Source organism: Podarcis filfolensis (assembly GCF_964270895.1).
Source record: "Podarcis filfolensis genome assembly, chromosome: 7".
In the NCBI taxonomy this organism is placed as follows: Eukaryota; Metazoa; Chordata; class Lepidosauria; order Squamata; family Lacertidae; genus Podarcis; species Podarcis filfolensis.
In genome coordinates this window covers 76,624,884-76,649,179 of record NC_139603.1, presented here as the reverse complement: position 1 = coordinate 76,649,179, position 24,296 = coordinate 76,624,884, and the positions used below count along the sequence as shown (strand labels likewise).

At 44.9% G+C, this 24,296-nt stretch overlaps 1 protein-coding gene across 1 annotated transcript in view; it reads left to right on the top strand.

Moving 5' to 3' along the window:
- Positions 1-22,791, top strand: part of HAS2 (hyaluronan synthase 2) — a 42,592-nt gene extending 19,801 nt beyond the window's left edge. The window contains exons 2-4 of the mRNA XM_083622101.1: positions 5,767-6,393; positions 15,385-15,486; positions 19,069-22,791. Of these exons, the coding sequence (XP_083478227.1) occupies positions 5,767-6,393; positions 15,385-15,486; positions 19,069-19,998 (1,659 nt within the window). The 3' untranslated portion in view covers positions 19,999-22,791. The remainder of the gene's footprint in view (positions 1-5,766; positions 6,394-15,384; positions 15,487-19,068) is intronic.
- Positions 22,792-24,296: the final 1,505 nt, after the last annotated feature.

Below are 24,296 nucleotides of genomic sequence, written 5' to 3'. Positions count from 1 at the left end.
GACCAGTTGCTGGAAACTACAGGAGGGCAAAGAGCTCTTGTGCACAAATCCCACTTGATGGTTTCCCACAAGCAACTATTCAGCCACTGTGAAAATAGAATGATGGACTAGATGGGCCATTGGCCTGATCCAGCAAGCTCATACTGCTTTTAGTGTTGATGCCCTTGTAGTACACAGCTGTGAGAAGGAAGGGGAATTAGTTGGCTCTGATTCCACCTACTGATGGTCTCCTTGCCCTTTGCTCCCTCAGTCTAGTGGGCACCAACCACCACTGGCTGTGTGATCAAACACATGGCCAGCCAAGCTGTGCACGAAACTCAAGTCATTTCTTTACTTGCAGTAGACCCATTGAAAGTAATGGACCTAGCTTAGTCATGTTCATTAATTTCTTGAGTAAAACTTAAGTTGAATACCATCCATGGAGTTGAAGACCTGAACAGTCGTACCTTGGTTTTCAAACAACTTAGTTCTCGAACATTTTGGCTCCCGAACGCCACAAACCTGGAAGTGACTATTCTGGTTTGCCAACTATTTTTGGAAGCCGAACGTCCGACGGGGCTTCCGATTAGCAGCCATTCAGAAGCTGCGCTTTGGTTTCTGAACGTTTTGGAAGTCGAACGGACTTCCGGAATGGATTCCGTTCCGCTTCCAAGGTACGACTACTTATTTTATTTGTATACTGCCCTATATCTGCATGTCTCAGGGTGATTCACAACATAAAGTCACAATATAAAAACACAAAATACATAATAAAAAAGCGCCAATAAACCCCCCTTCCAAAACACATTTTTAAAGGGCTTTGGCTGTCAATCAGCCGAAGGCCTGGTTAAAGAGAAATGTTTTTGTCTGGCACCTAAAGGTGTATAATGAAGGCGCCGGCCCAACCTCCCTGGGGAGAGCATTCTGCAGTATCCTCTTTGAAACTGCAGGGGATTCTGGGCTGCTCCTTTCAGATTGCATGCAGCTTGCAATATTGCTGTTCCAATATTGCTTGCACAGCTTGGCTGGCATGACGGTACCACTGCATGCATCACATCATAATTGGAAGTTATTGTAGCCAGAGAAGTTGCTGGAGAATCTTAATCTGAATGAAGGAATGATGGTGACTTGGCTGGGCTCCTAGTTCTTCCCCTTATTTGATGTTTGCTGAAAGCTAAGGAAAATTATACACAACACTGGGTGCCACTGAACTGGTACATATGGTACCTTTTCCCTCCCTGTATTGTTTGAAGTCTGGTGTTTGATGGCTATATATGAGATCTGAGGTTACATGCCAAATAAAAATGTTTGTAGGAGGGGGTCTATCCTATCTAGGGATGGGGGAGAAAGTTGATATAGTTAACATTTAAAGGCAAACATGCCTAATTAGCACTCTGAAACAATGCGAACCAAAACACAGCAACCCTTTGGAATTCACGCTTCTCTGAATTTTTCAATTTAGCTGTCCAGTCTTCACGTAATGAGTACAAAATTCATATACTATGGCAAAGATTGCATAAGAGGCATATGTTACTTTAAATTGCATACAGAAATGCATTGCATTGGGTAAAATTGCACACGAACATTTGTATAGTAGGAGAAATTTGCATAAGGTTTTTTTAAATAGGAGATTGACAAATTGTTGTGGAAATCTGGAAAACTGAATTTATGATTGGAAAAATGAGAAGACGAGAGAACCTGAAATTGACAGATTACCCACCCCTAACTACCACCTTCCTTTTCCTCTTCCCCACTGCTTTTATCCTTGGATCTTGACTGTTTTCACACACAAATACTGCATCCTGTAGAATTCTATCCGTTACATTTTATCTGTGCAATCAGAATGAATTTCAGGAACCAAAAAGTCATACTGAGCAGTCTGGCCCCAAAATGACAACTAGGCATTCTATTTTGGTGACTGTAACCCTGGTTCAAGGAGCCATTTGGTACCTAGCTTATATATCTGAGTTTCTAACTCTGGGGTCTGAGGAGTATGCCAGTTGCTGCTGACCCCTCTGCTGTGACGCACTCACAGATCCAGGCCCATATAAACCTATAGCCAGTTTTCTGGGATACCGTTCCATTGAACTCTTTTGAATAGACTTGTCTAGGCTGAGTGGAAACAGAACTTTCTGAGATACTGCCCCCCATGCAATGCAAATCTATGCATCTTTACTCAGAGGTAAGTCCTGTTGAAATTATTCCCACCTTTACACAATGCTATGCATACTGACCTGGGAGTAAGCCCCACTGAGCATAGTGCAATGAATTTCTGAGTAAAGATGCACAGTGCTAAGCGGCAAGTCTCTCTGTTCCTGGAAAGGTTTTAATATATACACTTTGCTTATTACTGTGGTGCCTTCGCATCTTGTTCACTTGTTAAGTCTTGCATTCTTGTTAGATCATGCATAACTTGCGGAGTTTAGCATTACGGAGATTCCAGAGACAGACAAGCTAAGGATGCCAAAAGTTGCCAGATTCTATTTCAAGTTCTGAAAGGGCTCAGCCTATATATAGTCTGACACCTCCTTTCTCTCTCTCTCTCTTTTTAAAAAAAGACCTTCTAATATTAGTATAAGCAACACGGAAGAACAGCACAGCTGATGAAGTCACTTTGCGCTTCAAGATTTCTCTAGCAAGTTAAGACTTGAAGCAGGAGGATATTGTACAACTTTTCCAAGACACTTGTAACAGCCGACTGACAAGTGTACGAATTTTTGGAACTCTTGCTCATGGTTTTGTCACCTTGGAAAATTGATTGCTCTAGGGATTTGTTTTTAAAGGGAGCTTATAAACTGTGTGTGTGTGTTTAGGCTTGAAAAAATATGGGGTCACTCTTGGTAGTTTATATTTAAAATGCATGAAAGCATAACAATAGGAATTCCATACCCAAGAAAGGCTGGGTTTCATCTCAAATATTGTTTTGCTGGTGTGTAACGTAATACAGGTATGGTGCATTTCAAATGTACGAAGCATTTAACACACATTTTCTCAGTTCTCCCTCTTACAGTCCTGTAAAGCAGGCAAATTTTATCCCCATGTTGTGGAGGGAACGTTGAGACCAAGAAAACAGATGATCATACGAAACACCTTGTGAATTGATTGCTGTGATGAGCTTTGAACTAGGGAATTGCACACATTAGTTAGCTGCTACACTGTATATTCCTTGTACATGCAATTTATAGGTACTAGGAAGGCTATGAAAAGGACAACACTTTTATATTACACATGCATTGGGACTTAGCAGTTCTAGGTCAGAAATCTAACAAGAAGCCTTAATGGGAGCATAGTGTCTATATCACAAGAAGTATTGAGTACCTCTCTATTCTACTTTTGTCGGACTACACTTTGAGTACTACGTCCAGTTCTGAGCACCACAGTTTAAGACTGATATCAGTAAACTGGAATGTGTCCTGAGGATAGTGGCAATGATGCAGAAAAGGGAGTGGAAATCTAGTCTTATGGAGAGAGGCTGAAGGAGTTGCAAGATATGATTAAAAGACTATATGAAAGCCTTTTTTTTTTAAAAAAAAACTCATATAAAATGATCAGATATGTTTTCTGTCAACTCAGAGGGTGGTACCCAAGTCAAAGGGATTTATTAGACTAAACATTAGGAAGAGCTTTCTTATGGTACAATCTGTGCAACAGTGGACCTGATTGCTTCAAATAGTGCTGGTCTAACTCTCTATGAACTACAAGAGGTAGTTAGAAGCAGCTGGTTATGTTACATCTTGGTACTGCAGGACCAGGGAGAGCTCCCAGAGACTACAGGAGTTACATCCCAAATGGGAAAGATAATTTAAAGGGACAGCACCTTGGAACTGAGCCATGCAGTGTGGCGCCACTGAATGGGTTTAGACTGCGGCCACTGCCAATTTCTATTCCTTGGACAAAATGTTTGATCTGCCAGTCTCTGGTTCAATCTCCTAACTTGATTCCTGAGGGGCTCAGGGATCTCCTAGGTAGACAATCCTGGTTCGAATCCATAAATAAGAGGTGTAGTCATATGGGGAGAGGGATAAGATACACCATAGTTTGTAGGAATTGGCAATTTCCTGCTTAAGTGAGCATTATCCACTAGTTTGTTTTTCTTGTTTTGCATTTTAGTCTGTGCAACATAAAATACAGCCGTAAAAAGGACCCTTAATGCACATCTGTCTCAGAGGAGATAAGCAGAATTGCATCCAGAAATATAGTTTGCTTGCGTCTTCTCTGCAGCTGCTTTCAATTGTCCTCTGGTTCTACCCTACATGAACCAGGTCACGTTGACCTAAGAAAACAATGTGATGTGGGGCACTGTGGTGCTGATCCAGATAAACCCAGGTCATTTAGAGCCCTTGCATTTGTAGGGGAGCAGAACATCAAATGGGGGGAATCAAGGGTGAATGACAGTGACTTGCATTTTTTTCTGCTTTTGCTCTTATTTGCAAGGCATTTTAAGTAGACGTGCAGGGACCTGAGACCTGCTATGTTCCCCTGGCACACACAGTTGCAAATACCCAGTTGCCACTGTCCAACATATGGAAGACAATCACATCCCACCATGGAGCCCATAACAAAGCAATGGTTTATCTGGTGATTATTGCCTGGGCTTGTAGCACAAGATCCAATCAACAGGTATCAGACAGGACTAAGTAGCAAGTACAAAAGTTTATTGACAAAACCTAACGTTTTCCAAGATATTCTATAGAAACGCTTTGGGAATTTTGAACTACATTTCTCCTGGTGAAGAAGTAGCTTTTTATAAGCTCAAAACATGATTCATTTGGCTCTGTTGTTAATGCAGCATCCAAGATAGATAAATACGCGCCAGCATTTTATGTAGTTTGAGTAGAACTATAACCAGATTGCACATGATTGTTTGCAATGATTCTACCATTATTGCTCCCTGTTTTTTCAATATTACATATGTCCCCCCTCAATCAGAATCTGGAAGCTATAACTTGCAGCTTATAGCTGTGTCTTAGGTGTCATAAACCTGTTTCCCTCTATCTAGCTGTGGGGAACTTGTGGCCCTTCAGATGTTGGTGAGGCTACCTGACCTCCCTGTGGTTGAGTCGATGCTGCATACCAGGATGGAGAAGGGAAGGGGCAGAGGTTGTGGCGAGTTCAGTGCAAATGTGCAGGTGGAGCCTACCTAGTGCTCCCGTCTGCCTGTTTGCACCGCACCAGCCTCACTGCCCCCGTACCCCAGAATGCAACAGCAACTCAGGCAGAGCAAGATCAGGTAAGCGGTGTAGCCTTGCCATGCAGTCCACTGCTACTCCATCTCCCATCATCCCTGACTATTGAATACATCAGCTAGGGAGTTGGAGTCCAACAAGTGCCACAGGTTTCCTTAAAGGTAAAGGGACCCCTGACCATTAGGTCCAGTCGTGGCCGACTCTAGGGTTGCGGCACTCATCTCACTTTATTGGCTGAGGGAGCCGGTGTACAGCTTCCGGGTCATGTGGCCAGCATGACTAAGCCGCTTCTGGTGAACCAGAGCAGCGCACGGAAACGCCGTTTGCCTTCCCGCCAGAGCAGTACCTATTTATCTACTTGCACTTTGATGTGCTTTCAAACTGCTAGGTTGGCAGGAGCAGGGACCGAGCAACGGGAGCTCACCCCGTCGTGGGGATTCAAACCGCCAACCTTCTGATCGGCAAGTCCTAGGCTCTGTGGTTTAACCCACAGTGCCACCTGCGTCCCAACAGGTTTCCTTATCCCTGCCTTAAACTAACCTGATCATCCCTTTTATCTCTTTATGCTTAAGTAACAATGACCTGTCTTGATCCATTGCAGATGCATTGCGAGAGGTTTCTATGTATCTTGAGAATACTTGGAACCACACTCTTTGGGGTGTCCCTCCTGCTTGGGATCTCCGCTGCTTACATTGTTGGCTACCAGTTTATCCAAACGGACAACTATTACTTCTCCTTTGGACTCTACGGCGCCATTCTGGCATCGCACCTCATCATCCAAAGCCTGTTTGCCTTCCTCGAACACAGGAAAATGAAACGGTCTCTTGAGACGCCAATCAAGCTGAACAAAACTGTTGCCCTTTGCATTGCTGCCTACCAGGAGGACCCCAACTACTTAAGGAAATGTTTACTTTCCGTGAAAAGGCTCACCTACCCTGGAATTAAGGTGATTATGGTCATCGATGGGAATTCTGAAGATGACGTTTACATGATGGACATTTTTAGCGAAATCATGGGCAGGGATAAGTCTGCTACTTACGTCTGGAGGAATAACTTCCACCAGAGAGGCCCGGAGGAGACAGAAGAGTCGCATAAGGAGAGCATGCAGCACGTCACTCAGCTGGTCCTGTCCAACAAAAGTGTCTGCATCATGCAAAAATGGGGCGGGAAAAGAGAAGTGATGTACACAGCGTTCAAAGCACTGGGGAGAAGCGTGGATTATGTGCAGGTAGGTATGAAAAAGCCCTTCTTCAATGCCAAGTATAACAAGCCTCCAAAGAAAGCAGGTCTTGTACATCTTGTGCTGGACGTTGCAGCGCGTAGCCTATCCTAGTCCCTCGGTGAACAGAGCACCCCTTTCACTCTCCATTTGGAAAACAGCAGGGCTGTTGAAAAGCTTTAGCTTCTGAAATAGTTAAGGCTGGTCAGATAGTACACAGTAACACGTCATGCTGGTGCAGGGCCAGTTTTAAGGGGATGGGCAGAATCTGACACTGAGCTGTGCAGTTACTTAACTTAGAAGCGTTCACAAACCATAACAAATTCAGACACCAGTGCACCGGGTGTGGGTGTGTGGCCCTTACGTGCCAAGGCCCCGTGACCCGCAGTTCCCTAATGGACAATAAACACATGGACATGAGTGCTTTGGTTTATGGGTTCAAATAGGCCACAACTTTATTGGTTACAGATGTGAGCGGTTTGGCTTAGGCATTGGGTGAAGCCAGGCTAGATCTCTACTCCAACCAGCCTGCAGGAAGTCCATCTAAGAGTAAACCACCAATAGGGGGGAACCCTATGATGTACATCAAATAGGGGCACCCCAAGAGGTTCCCACTGGGGTTGTGACATGGCCCTAGCCCAGGTCCGACAGAATTGGACAGAATCCACACCCCCGGATCCCTTTAACAGGATACCCTTACTGAGAGGGGCAGGCAAAGGCTACAACCTCCCCTCCATCCAAACAAAGGCTTACCCAATGCCTAACCTCAATGCCTAACCTCACAAAGAGATTACCTTACCATATTCTTTGCATACTGGACCTTAACTCATGGTCCAGTATGCAATGAATATGGTAAGGGGAGCACCCCAAAACCTGCAAATGATATCTACGATTACCTGGACCCCGAAGCATCACCAGTTTGAAATTGGGACAAACATTGTGGCAGCCATTTCTTCTCTGAATGATATTTTCCCCCCAACCATATTTTTTAAAGCAGGGATAGATTCTTTGCCTCTGTTTACACATACTTCTGTTTACCATATCTGTTTATTGGCAGTTGTTTCTAAATCCGTAGATTAATCACTTGCTGAATTACATAACCTGCAACAGCAGTTACTTACCTGCCCTATCACCTGTGTTACTGGGAAGAAGAAGGGAGAGGTGGTGGTTTGGCCAGCGCAGTGCAAATGCGCTGGCAGAGCCAACCTGTGTTGCAGCCAAGTGCGTTTGCATTCTGCCGACCTCACGGACCACTCACTCACGGCCATCTCACCCTTCCCAGTACACTGCAGTGATGCAGGTGACAGGAGGTCAGGTAAGCACCACTGTCCTACTTTGCTGACCACTGCTGGTAACCTGTATGATGGCTACTAGCAGAAGCAGCTTGCGAATGAATCAGGGTTATAAGACTGCAAAGACAGCAGTTATAGACTCTCAGTGGGCTGTTGGTCTGAAGAAGAGCATTGCAGTTTCAGTGTGGGTTGCTATTTACTTGTCTCACATAACTGTTTCAGAGGGGATCTCCCACTATCTATTAGCTTACATCATTAGGGGAAATGCTCTGTTTCTGGGAACTTACTTGAATTCAAGCCAATTCCTTCAAAAGGCGAAAGCGATGGAGTTCCCGACGAGGAACTCTGAACTGCAGCTGATCCTAGCAGAGCTCCCAGTCAGAAACAAAAAGTCCAACTTACAAAGGGACACTCTGGATTTCAATTTTAAGTGCCCAGCTGTTCCTTTGTAGCTGCATCCAGAGGTACCCCATACCTATGATGGGGTATGGGGCACAGTTTATCAGAAGCAGCTCAGCAAGCAAACTTGGGACTCACACCAGGCCCAATTACACCCACAGGACAAGAGGTTTCACCACTGCTGAGCTACAGGAAGTAGTGCGACTCATGCAACACGTTGGCGATTAATATACACAGAATGATAAATTACACATTCTTTATCAACCTGCTGAGAAAAATGCAAAATATTAAACAAAGCCGCAGAGACTTGCGAACTACCCAACCTAAGATGAACCTATAATGTCTGGCTTCAATAGGTTTTTCAAATGCTTAACTCAGTCTTTTAGATAAGTTCATGCAGATACCAACAAAAGGTAAGTTCGGTGTTATTCACAATACCGAGAGATGCTAGTGGAGTTGTAGATAGATGTTAACGAAGTTGTAGATGACAGGGTGCCGGCGTTTTCACCTGTTTCACCCTGGCAGTCCAAGTAATCAAGAGGCCGCTGTTCACCCCCGATGGGTCCCTTTTACTGGGGCTTGCAGGTAGCCCACTCCCAAGGTAGTTTTCCAGGCTTCTTCAGTGGTCTAATCTCAAAGTCTCGATACGTATATTGATATTCAATCTTATAGAAAATACTCTTTCTTGGCTTAAGCTTAAGAGACTGATTTGCTGAGCTACAGGAAGTAGCAAGTTAACATGGAGAAATGGAAGGGACGAGAGGCTGGAACTGAGTGGGAAAGGTTATGCTTTCTGTGCAGAAAAGTCCTAGTTTCAACCCCAGCATCTCCAGGGAGGAGAAGCATCTCCAGGGAGGAGATTCCTGTGTGAAACACAGGTGATGGGGGGGGGGGAATCTTGCCCTCAGGATTGTGGGTGCGACGTCACACGCACATGCCTCCCCTCTGCCAGCGAGGCACCTTTTTCCATAGGGAGGAGCTCAGAGACTCTGCCTCCACATCTGAGCCCCATTCCCAGAAAAGGATGCCCCACTCGATGGTTGCAGAGGGCGGAGCTGAACTGCTTCTCTCTGAGGCAGCACCGCTGCCACCTGTCGGCTTTTCTCATTGACTTTGTGGGTGTTTCCCCCCCAAAAATTATATATTATAATTGGCCCACTGGAATTGGCTCCTATGGAGGTGTTTCAGTGGCAGCAAGTTTAGATGATAGTAGATGAGATAGTCCCATAACCTGACTGTACAAGAGTGTCCTATGGTCCTATGAAGGGGTTGACCAACCCCCTATCTCTGGCAATCTTTTTCTGCCTCAGTTGCTTTTAAGCAAAAAAATATAATGGGTACCCAATCCAATGGGATCAAAGTTGCCTCGCTGTGTTATTTAACTAGGCCAGTTTCTTAACTGGTGTAAAAAAAAACTGCCTTCGTTTATATCTACAAATTGTTGAAAGCATCATTAGTGTTGCTGCTGCTTGCAAATAAGGTCTCTCTTAGAAAGGTCATAGATTCTTAGAGCTCGAAGGGATCCACGGGTTATCTAGTCCAACCCCCTGCCCTGCAGGAATCTCAGCTAAAGCATCCATGACAGATGGCCATCCAACCTCTGTTTAAAAGCCTCCAAGGAAGAATACGATAATCTTTATCATCTTTATTGTCATTGTCCCATACAGAACAATGAAATTGAAAAATCTACATAAGACATTCAAAAAGCCTGCTATCCCAGCTATCCCAACCTGGTTAGCCCCCTAAAAACTCTGATACCCCATTTTTAAATACAATATACTCCCATAGAGACTCCTTACACTGCATTTAAAACCAAAACCAATTTGGATAGAAACTGCTTCTCAGGTGGCTAGTCCTAGTCTTTATAACCCTCTACCTTCTTCCAGAAGGCAGAAGCTGAAAGAGATAATTTCTGGGGTGCGCACTATCCTGTGCTATCTCTGCAGCTTTCTTATGGCACCTGGAAGCATAGATTTGATCCAAGGTGGGAAGAGTGCACCCAGCTATTCTCTCCGCAGTCTTTATAACCCTGGACAGCATTGTTTTTTCCCTGACCGTGCAGCTCGCAAACCACATACACAGATCATAAGTTAATACACTCTCAACAGTACAATGGTAAAATGCCATCAACAGGTCCTTTGAGAGATTGTTTTTTTGAAGGATTCTCAGAGTCCACGGCTTCTCGTGGAAATCTGTTCCACTGTCTTTAACAGCTCTTACTGTCAGAAATCTCTATTCCCGGAGAGGAAGACTAGCATCTGTACCATAGCCTGGGTCCTGGATGCCCCTACCAGTGGACTGGTGCCCAATGGGGCTGGTGAGGCAGAAGGCAAGGGGACTACAATATGGGAAACCAGAGCCAATGACCGGCAGCCCCCACCTCATGGCTGGTTGTAAATAAGGAGGCAGACAGGTGGGGGTAGGTTAAGGTTTTTGGGCACTGCCCCATTTGGGGTTATGGAGCAGCCTCCAGTGGCCCTACCACAGTCATTAGGGTCTGGGAGTCACCTGTCACACAGAATTCACCCCAGTTCCTTGAACACTCAACACAGTGTCAATCTGTGGCAGTGTCTTTGTGCTGCAAATGCCTCACACCAGGGCCTGCCTATCTGCATCCCTCCACAGTGAAGAGCCTTGAACTTTGATAGCAGAGATCAGCTTTTGAATCCTCACTCAGCCCTGAACCTCACTGGGGGCCAACATTTACACCATATATGTAAAACTTCGATAAAAAGGTAAAGGACCCCTGACAGTTAAGTCCAGTCGCAGACAACTCTGGGTTTGTGGCGCTCATCTCGCTTTAGTGGCCGAGGGAGCCGGTGTTTGCCCGCAGACAATTTTTCTGGTTCGTGTAGCCAGCATGACCAAGCCTCTTCTGCCACAACAGAACACTTGAAACCATAGCAGTGCACAGAAACACCGTTTACCTTCTCACCGGAGCGGTACCTGTTTATCTACTTGCACTTTGACGTGCTTTCGAACTGCTAGGTTGGCAGGAGCTGGGACCGAGCAACGAGAGCTCACCCCATTGTGGGGATTTGAACCGCTGACCTTCTGATCGGCAAGCCCAAGAGGCTCAGTGGTTTAGACCACAGTGCCACTAGTAAACTCTCATGGATTCCCTCAAAGAATACTAGGAGCTGTAGTTTGTTGCGGGTGCTGAGATGTTGGGAGACGCTCATTCCCCTTGCAGAACTACAAATATCAGAATGGCTTAACAACCAAGGGAAACTGGCTCGGTGTGAGGGGAGTAGAGGCCTCTTTAACAGCTCTCAACACCCACAACAAGGAGCTCCCATAATTATTTGGGGGAAGCCATGATGGTTTAAAGTGGTATCGTGGTACTTTAAACATATGTTGTGAATGTGGCCTATTGGGACATTCTTCTCCCTCCCTCCTTCTTTCTGTCTCTTGGCCCCAGTCTACCTCTCTGAAAGGATAAAATGGGGGCAACCCACGCCCATGTATTCTTCCCCAAAGCTCAACAGCAATTATAAATACAAGTAGCCTGCGTGAGTTAGTTCTTTGTAAGCTTTTTGCCCCTTCCATTTTACCAGGCCTAGTAAGGAAAGTGTGGGGGGGTATGTCTATGTCAGATGCAGCCCAGCTGGCAAATAATCCTTGCCTGCAGCTTGTACTTTGCACAGGGGGTGGGGGGGTGCTGCCTAATTCATTTTTAAGTGAACGGTGTCACTGAGGCTTTAAAGGCCAAGCTTTTGCCTTGAGTGAGGTAATGCAGCTGTAAAGGATGAAGCAAACACTCTTTGGCTGAGGGATCTCTCCTGTTTGTATTTCTAAGCTCCCCTCCTCCTCCCCACCCAGCCACCACCGCCTTCTCCCTGCTTCTTAACAAGTTTTTATAGGGCTTTAAAATCTCTCCATTTTCGCAGACTCTGCCAATCCTTTGAGATGCTCTTTCTGAGCAGCAAGAGCATCTGTTTGCATATGAGTGCCTCAGAGTTTCTCACAGAATGAATCATGGCCTCGGATCCCAGCAATACATCTGGCAAAGGGGGGAGGGAAAGTTTTTAAGAAGTGTTATTGAGGTTTTTTAAAGCAGCAGCTGAAGAGGGCTTTTTAATGTTTTGATTCACTATTAATAATTTCATTTCTAGCCTCAGGTGGCAGATATGGTTCTTCCACTCTCCATAGCATCCTCACAGCAACCCTGTGAGGGAGGTTGAGCTGAGAGTCGGTGACTAGCACAAGGTAAAGGTAAAGGGACCCCTGACCATTAGGTCCAGTAATGGCCTCTCTGGGATTGCGGCGCTCATCTCGCTTTATTGGCTGAGGGAGCTGGCGTACAGCTTCCGGGTCATGTGGCCAGCATGACTAAGCCGCTTCTGGCAAACCAGAACAGCGCACAGAAACGCCGTTTACCTTCCTGCCGGAGTGGTACCTATTTATCTACTTGCACTTGACGTGCTTTCGAACTGCTAGGTTGGCAGGAGCAGGGACCGAGCAACGGGAGCTCACCCCGTCGCGGGGATTCGAACCGCGACCTTCTGATCGGCAAATCCTAGGCTCTGTGGTTTAACCCACAGCGCCACCCGCGTCCAAACCCAAGGTAGGGATGGGGGAAATATTGAATTCAGTTCTCATTTAAAGATTTATCATAAATATCAGGGAATATGGCTACCCAATGCTTCACAGAGCTTGCTTGTTAATGTACCTGCCGCATGACACACCTGACGTCCAAGGCAAAGCAGAATCGCCACATTGTGGTGCACTAACAACCATAACTGATGCTGGTTCTTCCCCTAACAGCATTCTGAAGGCTGTTTTTGTTGCCAAATGGACAAAAAGGCACCTCTAATGGTCTCTAAGCCCATATGCAAGTGACTGTAATCCCCCCCCCCCGCTTCTAAATGAAGAGGGTACAGATTTGTAGATCTAGTGAATAGGAAAGGTGTATTTACATTCATATTTCAGTATTCATGCCTTTCATGCCAGCTATGAATAGAACTGCTTGCCACCCAGTAATCTATTGGTCTAACTGGGAAACTAATGAATGGGAGTCAGAAATATTAATCAACACTCTTTATAGCAGGCTCCCCTATAACCTGTTAGCACCACCCTTGGCTCTGTCCCTTGACCTATCAGATTCACCTAGGGTCACTGTCAGGTCTATGACCTGCTCCTGATGAAGTTGGTGATAAAAGGCCTGGGTTTGAATTCCTGCTTGAGCTGCGAAGTTTCACTATGTGACCTTGGAAGAGTCATGACTGGTCAGCTCAACACGTTGGTTTTGAATATAACTGGGGAGGAAGGATAGGCCTAAGTGAATGTTACCCAGAGCTCATTAGAGGAAGGCTTAGAATAGAAACATTTGCAACAATTAGTGGGTGGAAGGACCTTTGAATTTCAATTCTCTCAGTTGCTCGTTTTTCCAATATTAAATTTGCTTCTCCAGATTTCTGCAGCGATTTGCATTTTTCAAAGCAATCCTCATGAAAATTCATTGAGTGTCACATCGAAGGAGGGAACAAGCTTGTTTTCTCCTTCTCCAGAGGGTGGGACTCGAACCACTGGTTTCAAGTTACAATAAAGGAGATTTCTGACTAAAACTTTCTGACCATAAGAACTGTTACAACAGTGGAACAGTCTCCTCTGGGAGGTTGTGGACTCTCCTTCCTTTTTAAGCAGAGGTTGGATGTCCATCTGTCATGGATGCTCTATCTGAGATTTCTGTGTTTCTACAATTCTATGAGTCTGTGTCCCTTGAGGTTGGGGAGACCAACAGCAAAACTGGGCATTGGAACGGGGATGATGCCCCTTATGGGGTGCCACCTGAGGCAGCCACCTCACCCAGCCTCATGGTTGAGCCGGTTCTGCTCTGTCTTCTGCCCTTAAGTGAGCATCCGCTGCCATGATCATTTTACCCAACAACTCCTCTTTTCAAAGGAGAAGAAAGCCATACCTGCAGAACATTTCAAACATGCTAGAAATGAGATCAGAATATCCTTTGAAACAATAGGTAAAGGTAAAGGGACCCCTGACCATTAGGTCCAGTCGTGACCGACTCTGGGGTTGCGGCGCTCATCTCGCTTTATTGGCCGAGGGAGCCGGCGTATAGTTTCCAGGTCATGCGGCCAGCATGACTAAGCCGCTTCCGCCAAGCCAGAGTAGCGCACGGAAACGCTATTTAGCTTCCCACCAGAGCGGTACCTATTTATCTACTTGCACTTTGATGTGCTTTCAAACTGCTAGGTTGGCAGGAGCAGGGACCGAGCAACGGGAGCTCACCCCGTCACGGGTATACGAACCGCCAACCTTCTGATCGGCCAGTCCTAGGCTCTGTGGTTTAACCCACAGCGCCACCCACATCCCTTTTGAAACAATACGAGAGCATAATAACAACAAGCAGAGCAACATTAAATGCTATAAAATGCGAGTGTGCGATTATGAGAAACAGTTCTATAGGCGTGTTGTGAATGAGGAGCGCTCCATGAAATGCAGGTTCAAAGAGATCTGGTTGGCAGAGTCAGCTTCTGGAATCATATATACATGAATGGCTAAACCTTCTGTGAGTGAGAAAAAAAAGGGGGCTATCGTATTTCTTCCCAGATCCTCTGCCAATTTTTATAAGCATCTGTAGGTTCACTCATCATTCATTCCCCCCTTAGGACAGCGGGAAACTTTTGAACTGGGGGCACCAAATGCATCCGGTTTCCTTCTGTCAAATGGGATCAGGAAAAGTGCAGAACACCCGCAAAGTCGTCGTCCCCCAACACACACACACACACACACACACACACACACACACACACACACACAAACACACACTCTTCTCCATGCCCCATCTCATGAACACGGTCCTTGTTCAAAGAAGTTGATCCAATGTGCTAATTAAATAAATACCTCTGATTCTGAGAACAGACATTTCTTTATAGCCGCAGTACTCACACAACTGCTGTTACATTTAAAGGGTATGCCTGCTAGCTTGACACAAATAGGGTTTAAAAGGAGGAACACTGCAGATTCTGGTGGGAAGTGTTTTAGAGCGAGCGGAGTCAGATGTGAGGGAACAAAGAGAATCTTTAAGCCTTACAATGTGAAAAAGTGCATAGTTGAAATTTGCAGTTAAAATTTGAAATCTGCCAAAGGCATCATCCCCTTATGTGAATGGGGTGACCTTTTTTCAAGTTTTGTACGTGTTGCTAAGCTTCGCCAACGTGGGTCCCACAACCTGTGATTCGCTTGATAGGATTTGTTTCAAAACACACCATTTGTGAAACACATAGTTTTCGGCAGTGCTGACTCTGGTTCCTTTATTAATTCCACATTTACTTATTTTTCTCATGGACAGGTTTGCGACTCTGATACAATGCTTGATCCAGCTTCATCGGTAGAAATGGTCAAGGTTTTAGAAGAAGATCCAATGGTTGGAGGCGTTGGGGGAGATGTGCAGGTGAATATAGCAATTTTCAAACTCTGCATCAAAGATTGTAAATTTAGGGCCACCTCTATGTGCTCCCTTGCAATTTTGGAAGTGAAGATTGATAGTCATGCAGGAAGTAACATGCATATTTTATGTGCACTGTGAACATTTCTCCTATAGTGGATGCGTAGATTTGGGAATGAACCATGTACCCTCCAACATTTCTCCAATGAAAATAGGGACGTCCTATTCCATAATAATATTTATTATTACTGGTTTAGCATTTATACCCCACCCATCTGAATGGGTTGCCCCAGTCACTCTGGGTGGCTTCCAACATATCTAAAAACATAACAAGACATTAAACATTTAAAAAACACACACACTCATCCCTATCCATCCCTGCCTTCAGATGGTTTGGGGGTTGGATAACTGAGCTTTTCTGCTAAGCTGAAAAGCCTATGTGGGGCCTGTATAAATAAAATGGACCCCAATGTAAAGGATCTGGGGCACAAAAGACCGACTGAGACAAGATAATAGTGTGTGCTGATTACAGTGCTGCCAAGCCTAATTCTTACACAATATAGTCCACATGAAGCTTTGACTCTTGGAATCAGTCATTGCATTTCAGGAGACTTATTTGCTTGTAGGGCAAGGTTCAGATTCTAATTATATAGAGGTAAAATAACACGATTAGGAAAGAGCATAAGACACAGATGGGTGATCGGGATGGAGTGAGCAGCTGATCTGGCTGTGCTTAGTGTCAATGAGCAGGGGCGTAGGAAGGGGGCTGCAGGGGGTGTGGTGTAATCCCTGAGGGGGTGACAAAATGGCAAACCGCGGAGGGTGGCACTTACCTCAGGGCCTGGTCTGCAGCACGCCCAAGCCACGCGTCTCTCCTGGGAGTGACATGGCGGCTCAGGGCCCCACGCTGCCTGACGGCTTGGCCCGCCCCGTGCACAGCTCAAAGTGAAGTTGTGCAGTCAAAGTGGATTTCCAGGTAGCCAAAAACAAAATAAACAAGACCTTGGAAAAAGCCGGAGTCTAGATATGTACAGAAACCAGAGTACTTTGGTCTGGGGAACTTTGTTGGCTTTGCAGACTCTGAACTTGGAAACTATATCTATGCCTGTGTTCTTTCTGCCATTTGGGGTCTCTTGCAAATGTTCCATTCTGTGTCCAGTGAAGTATTTGTTCAAAATTGGGGTCTAGATGAGAGAGGAGGATGCTGGAAGTAGGAGAAACCCCAAGATAAGGCACTGAGCAATTCCAGGTCTTCTCCTGTCACACAAGGTGGAGCCACACTATCCATTTGAAGCACACTCAACACTCCTTGAAAGTGCACTGGTTCCCCCAAGGAATCTTGGGAACTGTAGTCTGTTAAGGATGCTGGGAATTTGTAGCTCTGTGAGGGGGAAACTGCAGCTCCCAGGTTTCCTTGGGGGCAGTTATGTGCTTTAAATGTGTGTCAGATGTACCGTATTTTTCCCTCTATAACACGCAGATTTTTTCTCCTAAAAAGGAAGGGGAAATGTCTGTGCGTGTTATTGAGCGAATGTGTGGTCCCTGGAGCCAAATGGCAAAAAAAATCAGGCAAAAATCAAATCGCGCGTCTCGGAGAAGGGAAACCTGAAAAGAGGAAGTGGCTGCTTTCCTGCATTCTGCCTCAGGGTCTTACTGCCCACCCTCCTCTGTTTCCTTGCTGTGTTTGCTCAAACGGAACAAAGAGCAGGGAAAGCCCCTCCCCTCCAGGCAAGCAGAGTGTCGTCTCTGTGCTCCGGTGCTGCTGAAAACATGCAGGAGGGAGAGAGAGAGAGAGAGAGAGAGAGAGAGAGAGAGAGAGAGAGCTGGCTGGCTTGGGTGGGTAGGTGAGGGAAAACTTTTGCCTTCCTTTCCTCCCTCCCGTTATACCCCTCTCCTGCATTCTTAGCCAGCTGCTTCTCTGCACACCCCTCTCGTGCTCCTTGTCCATTCTGTATTTTTCCTTCCTTCCCCACTTAAAATGTGGTTAAAAAGCATGGATCCACATGGATCCTCAGGATCTTTGCATTGGGTCACCCCAAATTCACCATCAGATCACATAGCATGTCCATGGCTACAGCCTGCCCCCCAAAAATCACACACGCACTGTTGCCTGGGGCTGCAATGGTGCAAAAATGTGGTTAAAAAGCATGGATCCACATGGATCCTCAGGATCTTTGCATTGGGTCACCCCAAATTCACCATCAGATCACATAGCATGTCCATGGCTACAGCCTGCCCCCCCCAAATCACGCACCCACTGTTGCCTGGGGCTGCAATGGTGCAAAAACGTGGTTACAAAACATGGATCCTCAGGATCTTTGCATTGGGTCACCCCAAATTCACCATCAGAGCACATAGCATGTCCATGGCTACAGCCTGCCCCCCCCAAAATCACACACCCACTGTTGCCTGGGGCTGCAATGGTGCAAAAACGTGGTTACAAAGCATGGATCCACAGGGATTCTCAGGATTTTTGCATTGGGTCACCCCAAATTCACCATCAGATCACATGTCTGTGGCCACAGCATGAAGCACAAAAATGATACATCCACTGTTTCATTCAGAATGTTTTTTCCCTTGTTTTCCTCCTCTAAAAACGATGTGCGTGTTATGGTCAGGTGCGTGTTATCGAGCGAAAAATACGGTACTTTAAATGCATGGTGCTGATCTGCACGCAGTTTGAAAACCACTGCCACAAAATATCAGTAACATTGGTATTGTGCGAGAGAGAGCCAACACGAAGTGCAGGATTCTTGCATTATAGGATTCTATGATTCTATGAAAACATGGGTGGGAGGGAGTATCAGAATATTAAAAATAATGTAAGAATAAAAGAAAAATATTATAAATCAATTTGGAGATAGTATTTAACACCAGTCAGATTAAACCAAATAAACAAGGGATATTTGGTGTTATGTTGGAGGGGATGCCAGGAAACACGGAATTATGTTCACATGTGGTGGAAGTATAAATATGTAATAAAATAAAATAAAATTGGCAAATGGTGTTTAAGGAGATAACAGAAATCACTGGGTTAAAGCTGACCAAAAGTCCAGAGGTAGCACTATTATCAATATACGATGGCGTGCAAGGTTCACAGGTTATGAAGAACTTGCTCACAAATTTATCGACAGCTGCACACATTATTATAGCTAGGAAAAAGAAGGGGCAAGCAGAATATAAAATGGAAGAATGGCATAAAGAGGTGTGGGATATAGCTATTAATTATAAATTAATATGTGCCATTAAGGTAAGGCAGGGAATATGCAGGAGAAATTATTTTGAGAAGATATGGAGGGTGTTTGTAGAATTTGTACTGTTAAAACGGAAAGGGGTCAAACCATCGCAAGAGGTGTTGAAACTTTGGGAGGTTGGATAGTTACAATGGAATGAATGGTCTCGTTGGTGGGGTGCACATTTTTATTCTTATTTCTTTGTGATTATTACTATGTCAAAATAAAAAATGGAAAAAAATGTGAATGGCAGTATTTTATGACATATACTTAATGGGTTTTGCTTTTTTAAAAAACACAGTTGCATATTCTTTTTCTTGTTCTAAAACTTTCTTTTCATTGTTGCTGCTTGTAGATTTTGAACAAGTACGACTCGTGGATCTCCTTTCTCAGCAGTGTTCGATACTGGATGGCGTTTAACATTGAGAGGGCCTGCCAGTCCTACTTTGGCTGTGTGCAGTGCATCAGTGGGCCCTTGGGGATGTACAGGAACGCCTTACTCCACGAATTTGTGGAAGACTGGTACAATCAAGAATTCATGGGATCTCAGTGCAGCTTTGGAGACGACCGCCATCTCACCAACCGAGTCCTGAGCCTTGGCTATGCAACGAAATACACGGCTCGGTCCAAGTGCCTTACCGAAACGCCCATCGAATATCTCAGGTGGTTGAACCAACAGACCCGCTGGAGCAAGTCCTACTTCCGAGAGTGGCTATACAATGCAATGTGGTTCCACAAGCATCACTTGTGGATGACTTACGAGGCTGTCATCACTGGCTTCTTCCCATTCTTCCTCATTGCCACTGTCATCCAGCTTTTCTACCGGGGGAAGCTGTGGAACATCCTCCTTTTCTTGTTGACAGTCCAGCTGGTGGGCCTTATCAAGTCTTCCTTTGCCAGCTGCCTTAGAGGGAACATTGTCATGGTTTTCATGTCTCTCTACTCAGTGTTGTACATGTCCAGTTTACTGCCGGCAAAGATGTTTGCCATCGCCACCATAAACAAAGCAGGCTGGGGTACGTCGGGCCGGAAAACCATCGTGGTCAACTTCATAGGACTCATCCCGGTCTCCATTTGGTTTACAATCCTCTTGGGCGGCGTCATTTTCACAATATACAAGGAATCCAAAAAGCCATTCACTGAATCGAAACAGACCGTGCTAATCATTGGTACTATACTTTACGCCTGCTATTGGGTGATGCTCTTGACTTTGTACTTGGTCCTCATCACCAAATGCGGAAGGAGGAAGAAGGAACAACAGTACGACATGGTGCTTGATGTATGATTCAACCACTGTGCCTCCCTTAACCCCATTTTTTAAAATTTTCTTCTTTTGCTGCCCATGGAATCTTTCTTGTCACACGACGAACCTTCTAGCGTTTGTGGTACTTGAGATCATCAAGGGAAAAGGATCACTGCTGCTGGGACTTGAACATGAACGAATTCATGACCATGCCAAAGCAATAATAATAATAATAATAATTAAATGTGATTGTGCCTTTTTGTCGGGAAAGGGTGGGGGAGGGGGGAGAAGAAAATCACAAGGATTCAACCCATTCCTGTGGGTGGTCTCCCAACGATGCACTTTCTTCTGTTGTGCGTACGCCCAAAAGTGTTAACGTCCTATATACCTCATTGGCCACGCTCCTGTGGGCGGACATGGAAGAAAGGGAGATTTGGAGACACAAGCAAAGGATCTGGTAACCCATTTTAGGATCTGCAACCTAATTTATGAACCTTCTTGTTGTTCTGTGAGTTTTTTTCCTAGGAAGCGGTGCGAGTGAGCATGTGGTGTGTGTGTGTGTGTGTGTGTGTGTGTGTGTGTTAGGCTGCAAACTGTAATTCCAAAGTCAAGTTTTTATAAGGGTTTTGATGACCAAGGGTTTGTATTTTTATATAATTGTAATTATTTGTCTCTGTTTACTTTTTACACCAGTCTTTTTTTTTAAAAAAACAACAAATAAATAAAAACCTCGTATTTTATATTTCTGCCAAAAAGTACACTATTTTCACCCCTCCCCGCCGCTCTTACAGTCTCTCTCGCTTTCCCCCCTCTAAATAGGCTTTGAAAAACTCCTCCTTTAAAAAAAAGAAAGAAAAAGACTTGCCCACAATGTGAAAATGGTTTGCTGATTTGAGTTTTTCCCCCTCCCACTATTGAAAGAAGAATTTTTTAAAAGTCTCTGTATTTTTAAACTGATGAATGTTTATTTCTGTGAAAGTATTTAAATGTGTGCTTTTGACTTTATTTGAGGGGTGGAAGGGAAAATTAACATCATTGTCAATTTTTGGAGGCAAAATCTTTGTGCGCAAGGAATAGCACAATCCCCAGGATATTCTCCTGCCTAGACCCCCATTGAAATCCATGGGAGCTGCGTTAAGTGATCACAAACCGCTTCAGTGGCACCATTTGGGCAGATGTCCAGTGCCCCACATAGTAGAATAATTAGAGTGAGAGGACACCAGGTTTGACTTAACCAAATATTGACGTCGCAATGAGACCGTTAAATCCAGAGCCCAAAATTCCACCTCCGGTTCTGCACAGCTCCCACCAATTTCAGTGCGAATTGCGGAGGAGAACTTTCTGCGGGATTGGGCCCACAAAGGCCAATGGGATAGATACGTGCAATCTTTTTCTCCTCCCCATAAAATTTTTCTAAGAGGAAACTTATAACCCTCTGCCAGATGATACATAGGCATTAAAAGCAGTCTTCCATCCCACCACCTGGGTGCCTAATGCTGTATATATGAAAACATATTGTGGTCGGAGTGAAACTCTTGGTTTCCAGTTTAGAAAATATGTAAAGATGAGTGAAATCCTAGTCGCATATCTTGGTTTCTTCAAATTGAGTTATGCCAACCCAGTGAGAAAATCCTTTCCAGTCTAGAATGGAAGCTGTTGGCAGTTCATTGGCTTCCAGAGAAAACTATTGGGATAGGTCCTGTCTAAAGCAAAGCTTTAGTCCCATTGAAATCAATGGGATTTATGTGAACCTTGACTTAACTTGTCCAAATTGATTTCAATGAGCTAAAGCATGAGTAACATATAGCAGAATCCCATACATATCAACTCAGAATTACCATATTTTTCCGGGTATAAGACTAGGTTTTCCCCCTAAGAAATAATATAAAATATTAGGGGGCGTCTTATACACTGATAGTACCAAAGGGTGGACTTTTCTTAAATCTGAGTCCCCCCAAATAGGGGGCATCTTATACATGGGGGCGTCTTATAGACGGAAAAATAAGGAAAGTCCCACTGACTTCAGTGGGGTTTATTCCCAGGTGAATGTGTATTAGATTACATCTTAAGTCTGGATCCAACCTAATGGAAGAATAACATGAATCTCTATACCTCTGTGCTGTAGGAATTCCTTCCATCCCCAATGATGTACCCATCAAAGTTTTTATTATTATTATTATAAGAATGCCTAAAAATAGATTTTTTAAAAAGAGGAAAATATGGGCCCCATAATTGCATAGGCAATTAATGTAATATTAATCCCTAAGAATATTTTTTTTAAAAGCGGAAGAGTATCAACAACATACTGATCTATATTTTATTCTTATTCTTTTTGACATGGGCCATCACTGTGGTAGAATGGAAGCTCATCTGGTTGTTTTGGGGGATATATGGTTGTCTTCCTTAAAATTCAGATATGACTTTGATTTTTCTGCTGTGGAATGTGTAACACCCATACTACCTTGTCTGATGATACAGAAATCATGTTTGCTCGCAAAATTTGCCTTAATTTGCTTGCAACTGGGGGAGAAAATCGATCCTTTTTGGTGACCAAATGGATCAGTATTAAATTTTCTTTTTTTAAAAAAACAACAACCATGCAAATAACACAAATGGGGAAAAAAGAAAAGAAACTTGACTTTTGCCTTTTAACTATTTATATTGTATAAGTTAAAGCTTTGGGGTAACAACGTTCAAGTGTCAAATAAAAATCCTCTCATTCTTTAAAGGATTGAAATAATTGCCTGTATTTATTCTAGCAATTATTCAATGCATTTCAAGTATAGGTTGTTTAGTACAATTGTTACTTTAATAAATAAAATATTTTTGATACGATTGTGAGCAGTTGGTGTTCTTTCCTGAGTTTTGTACATGTATTTTTAAAATGAGCCCAAATCTACCATGTAGGGTCTGCATAGCAGCTGGTTTTATATATGCAACCAACACGAACGTGATGGCATTTGTATCACAATGCTCACCTGGTCCTATTGTTGGCTTTCTTGTTTAGTCGTTTAGTCGTGTCCGACTCTTCGTGACCCCATGGACCAGAGCACGCCAAGCATTCCTGTCTTCCACTGCCTCCCGCAGTTTGGTCAAACTCATGCTGGTAGCTTCAAGAACACTATCCAACCATCTCATCCTCTGTCGTCCCCTTCTCCTTGTGCCCTCCATCTTTCCCAACATCAGGGTCTTTTCCAGGGAGTCTTCTCTTCTCATGAGGTGGCCAAAGAATTGGAGCCTCAGCTTCAGGATCTGTCCTTCCAGTGAGCACTCAGGGCTGATTTCCTTCAGAATGGATAGGTTTGATCTTCTTGCAGTCCATGGGACTCTCAAGAGTCTCCTCCAGCACCATAATTCAAAAGCATCAATTTTTCGGCAATCAGCCTTCTTGATGGTCCAGCTCTCACTTCCATACATCACTACTGGGAAAACCATAGCTTTTACTATATGGACCTTTGTTGGCTAGATGCACCTTTTTCTAGGTGGAGGAATGCGGGTGGCGCTGTGGTCTAAACCACTGAACCTCTTGGCAGGGGTCAGCAACCTAAGGCCCTGGGGCCACAAGCGGCCCATGGGGGTCATTTTACTGGCCCATGAGCCACCACCGAACAGAGCCATCTACTTGGCGAGTCCCCATGCGCTGTGCTAAACCAGCACAGCACGGTGCAGGGACTTGCTTTCGCAGCGCCGGAAATCGCGTCTCTGCAGATGCAAATGCCGGAAATTGGTCGCAGATGCGCTAACGCACACCTGAGATCTGGCCCACGGAGGGGGCTCCGTGGCAGTGAACCAGCCCAGGCAAGGTAAGCTTTGCCAACCCCTGCTCTTGGGCTTCCTGATCAGAAGGTCTGCGGTTCAAATCCCAGCGACGGGGTGAACTCCCATTGCTCTGTCCCAGCTCCTGCCAACCTAGCAGTTCGAAAGCACACCAGTGCAAGTAGATAAATAGGTACCGCTGCGACGGGAAGATAAACGGTGTTTCCATGTCCTCTGGCACTCATCGTGGTCCTCCGTGCGCCAGAAGCTGTTTAGTCATGCTGGCCACATGACCTGGAAAACTGACTGTGGACAAATGCCGGCTCCCTCTGCCTGAAAAGCGAGATGAGTGCCACAACCCCATAGTCAGCTTTGACTGGACTTAACCATCCAGGGGTCCTTTACCTTTTACCTTTTTCTAGGTGGAGCACTAGCTGAACACATAGACTCCATCATTCGGGCACTTCTAATGTGAATCCTGGTGCTTCGTGAGACCCTAGAAGTCATGTCTGAGACCTGATGGGACCTCAGATGCAACTTCTAGTAGAAACTGGAAGTCACAACGGAGGCCTCAGACGTGACCT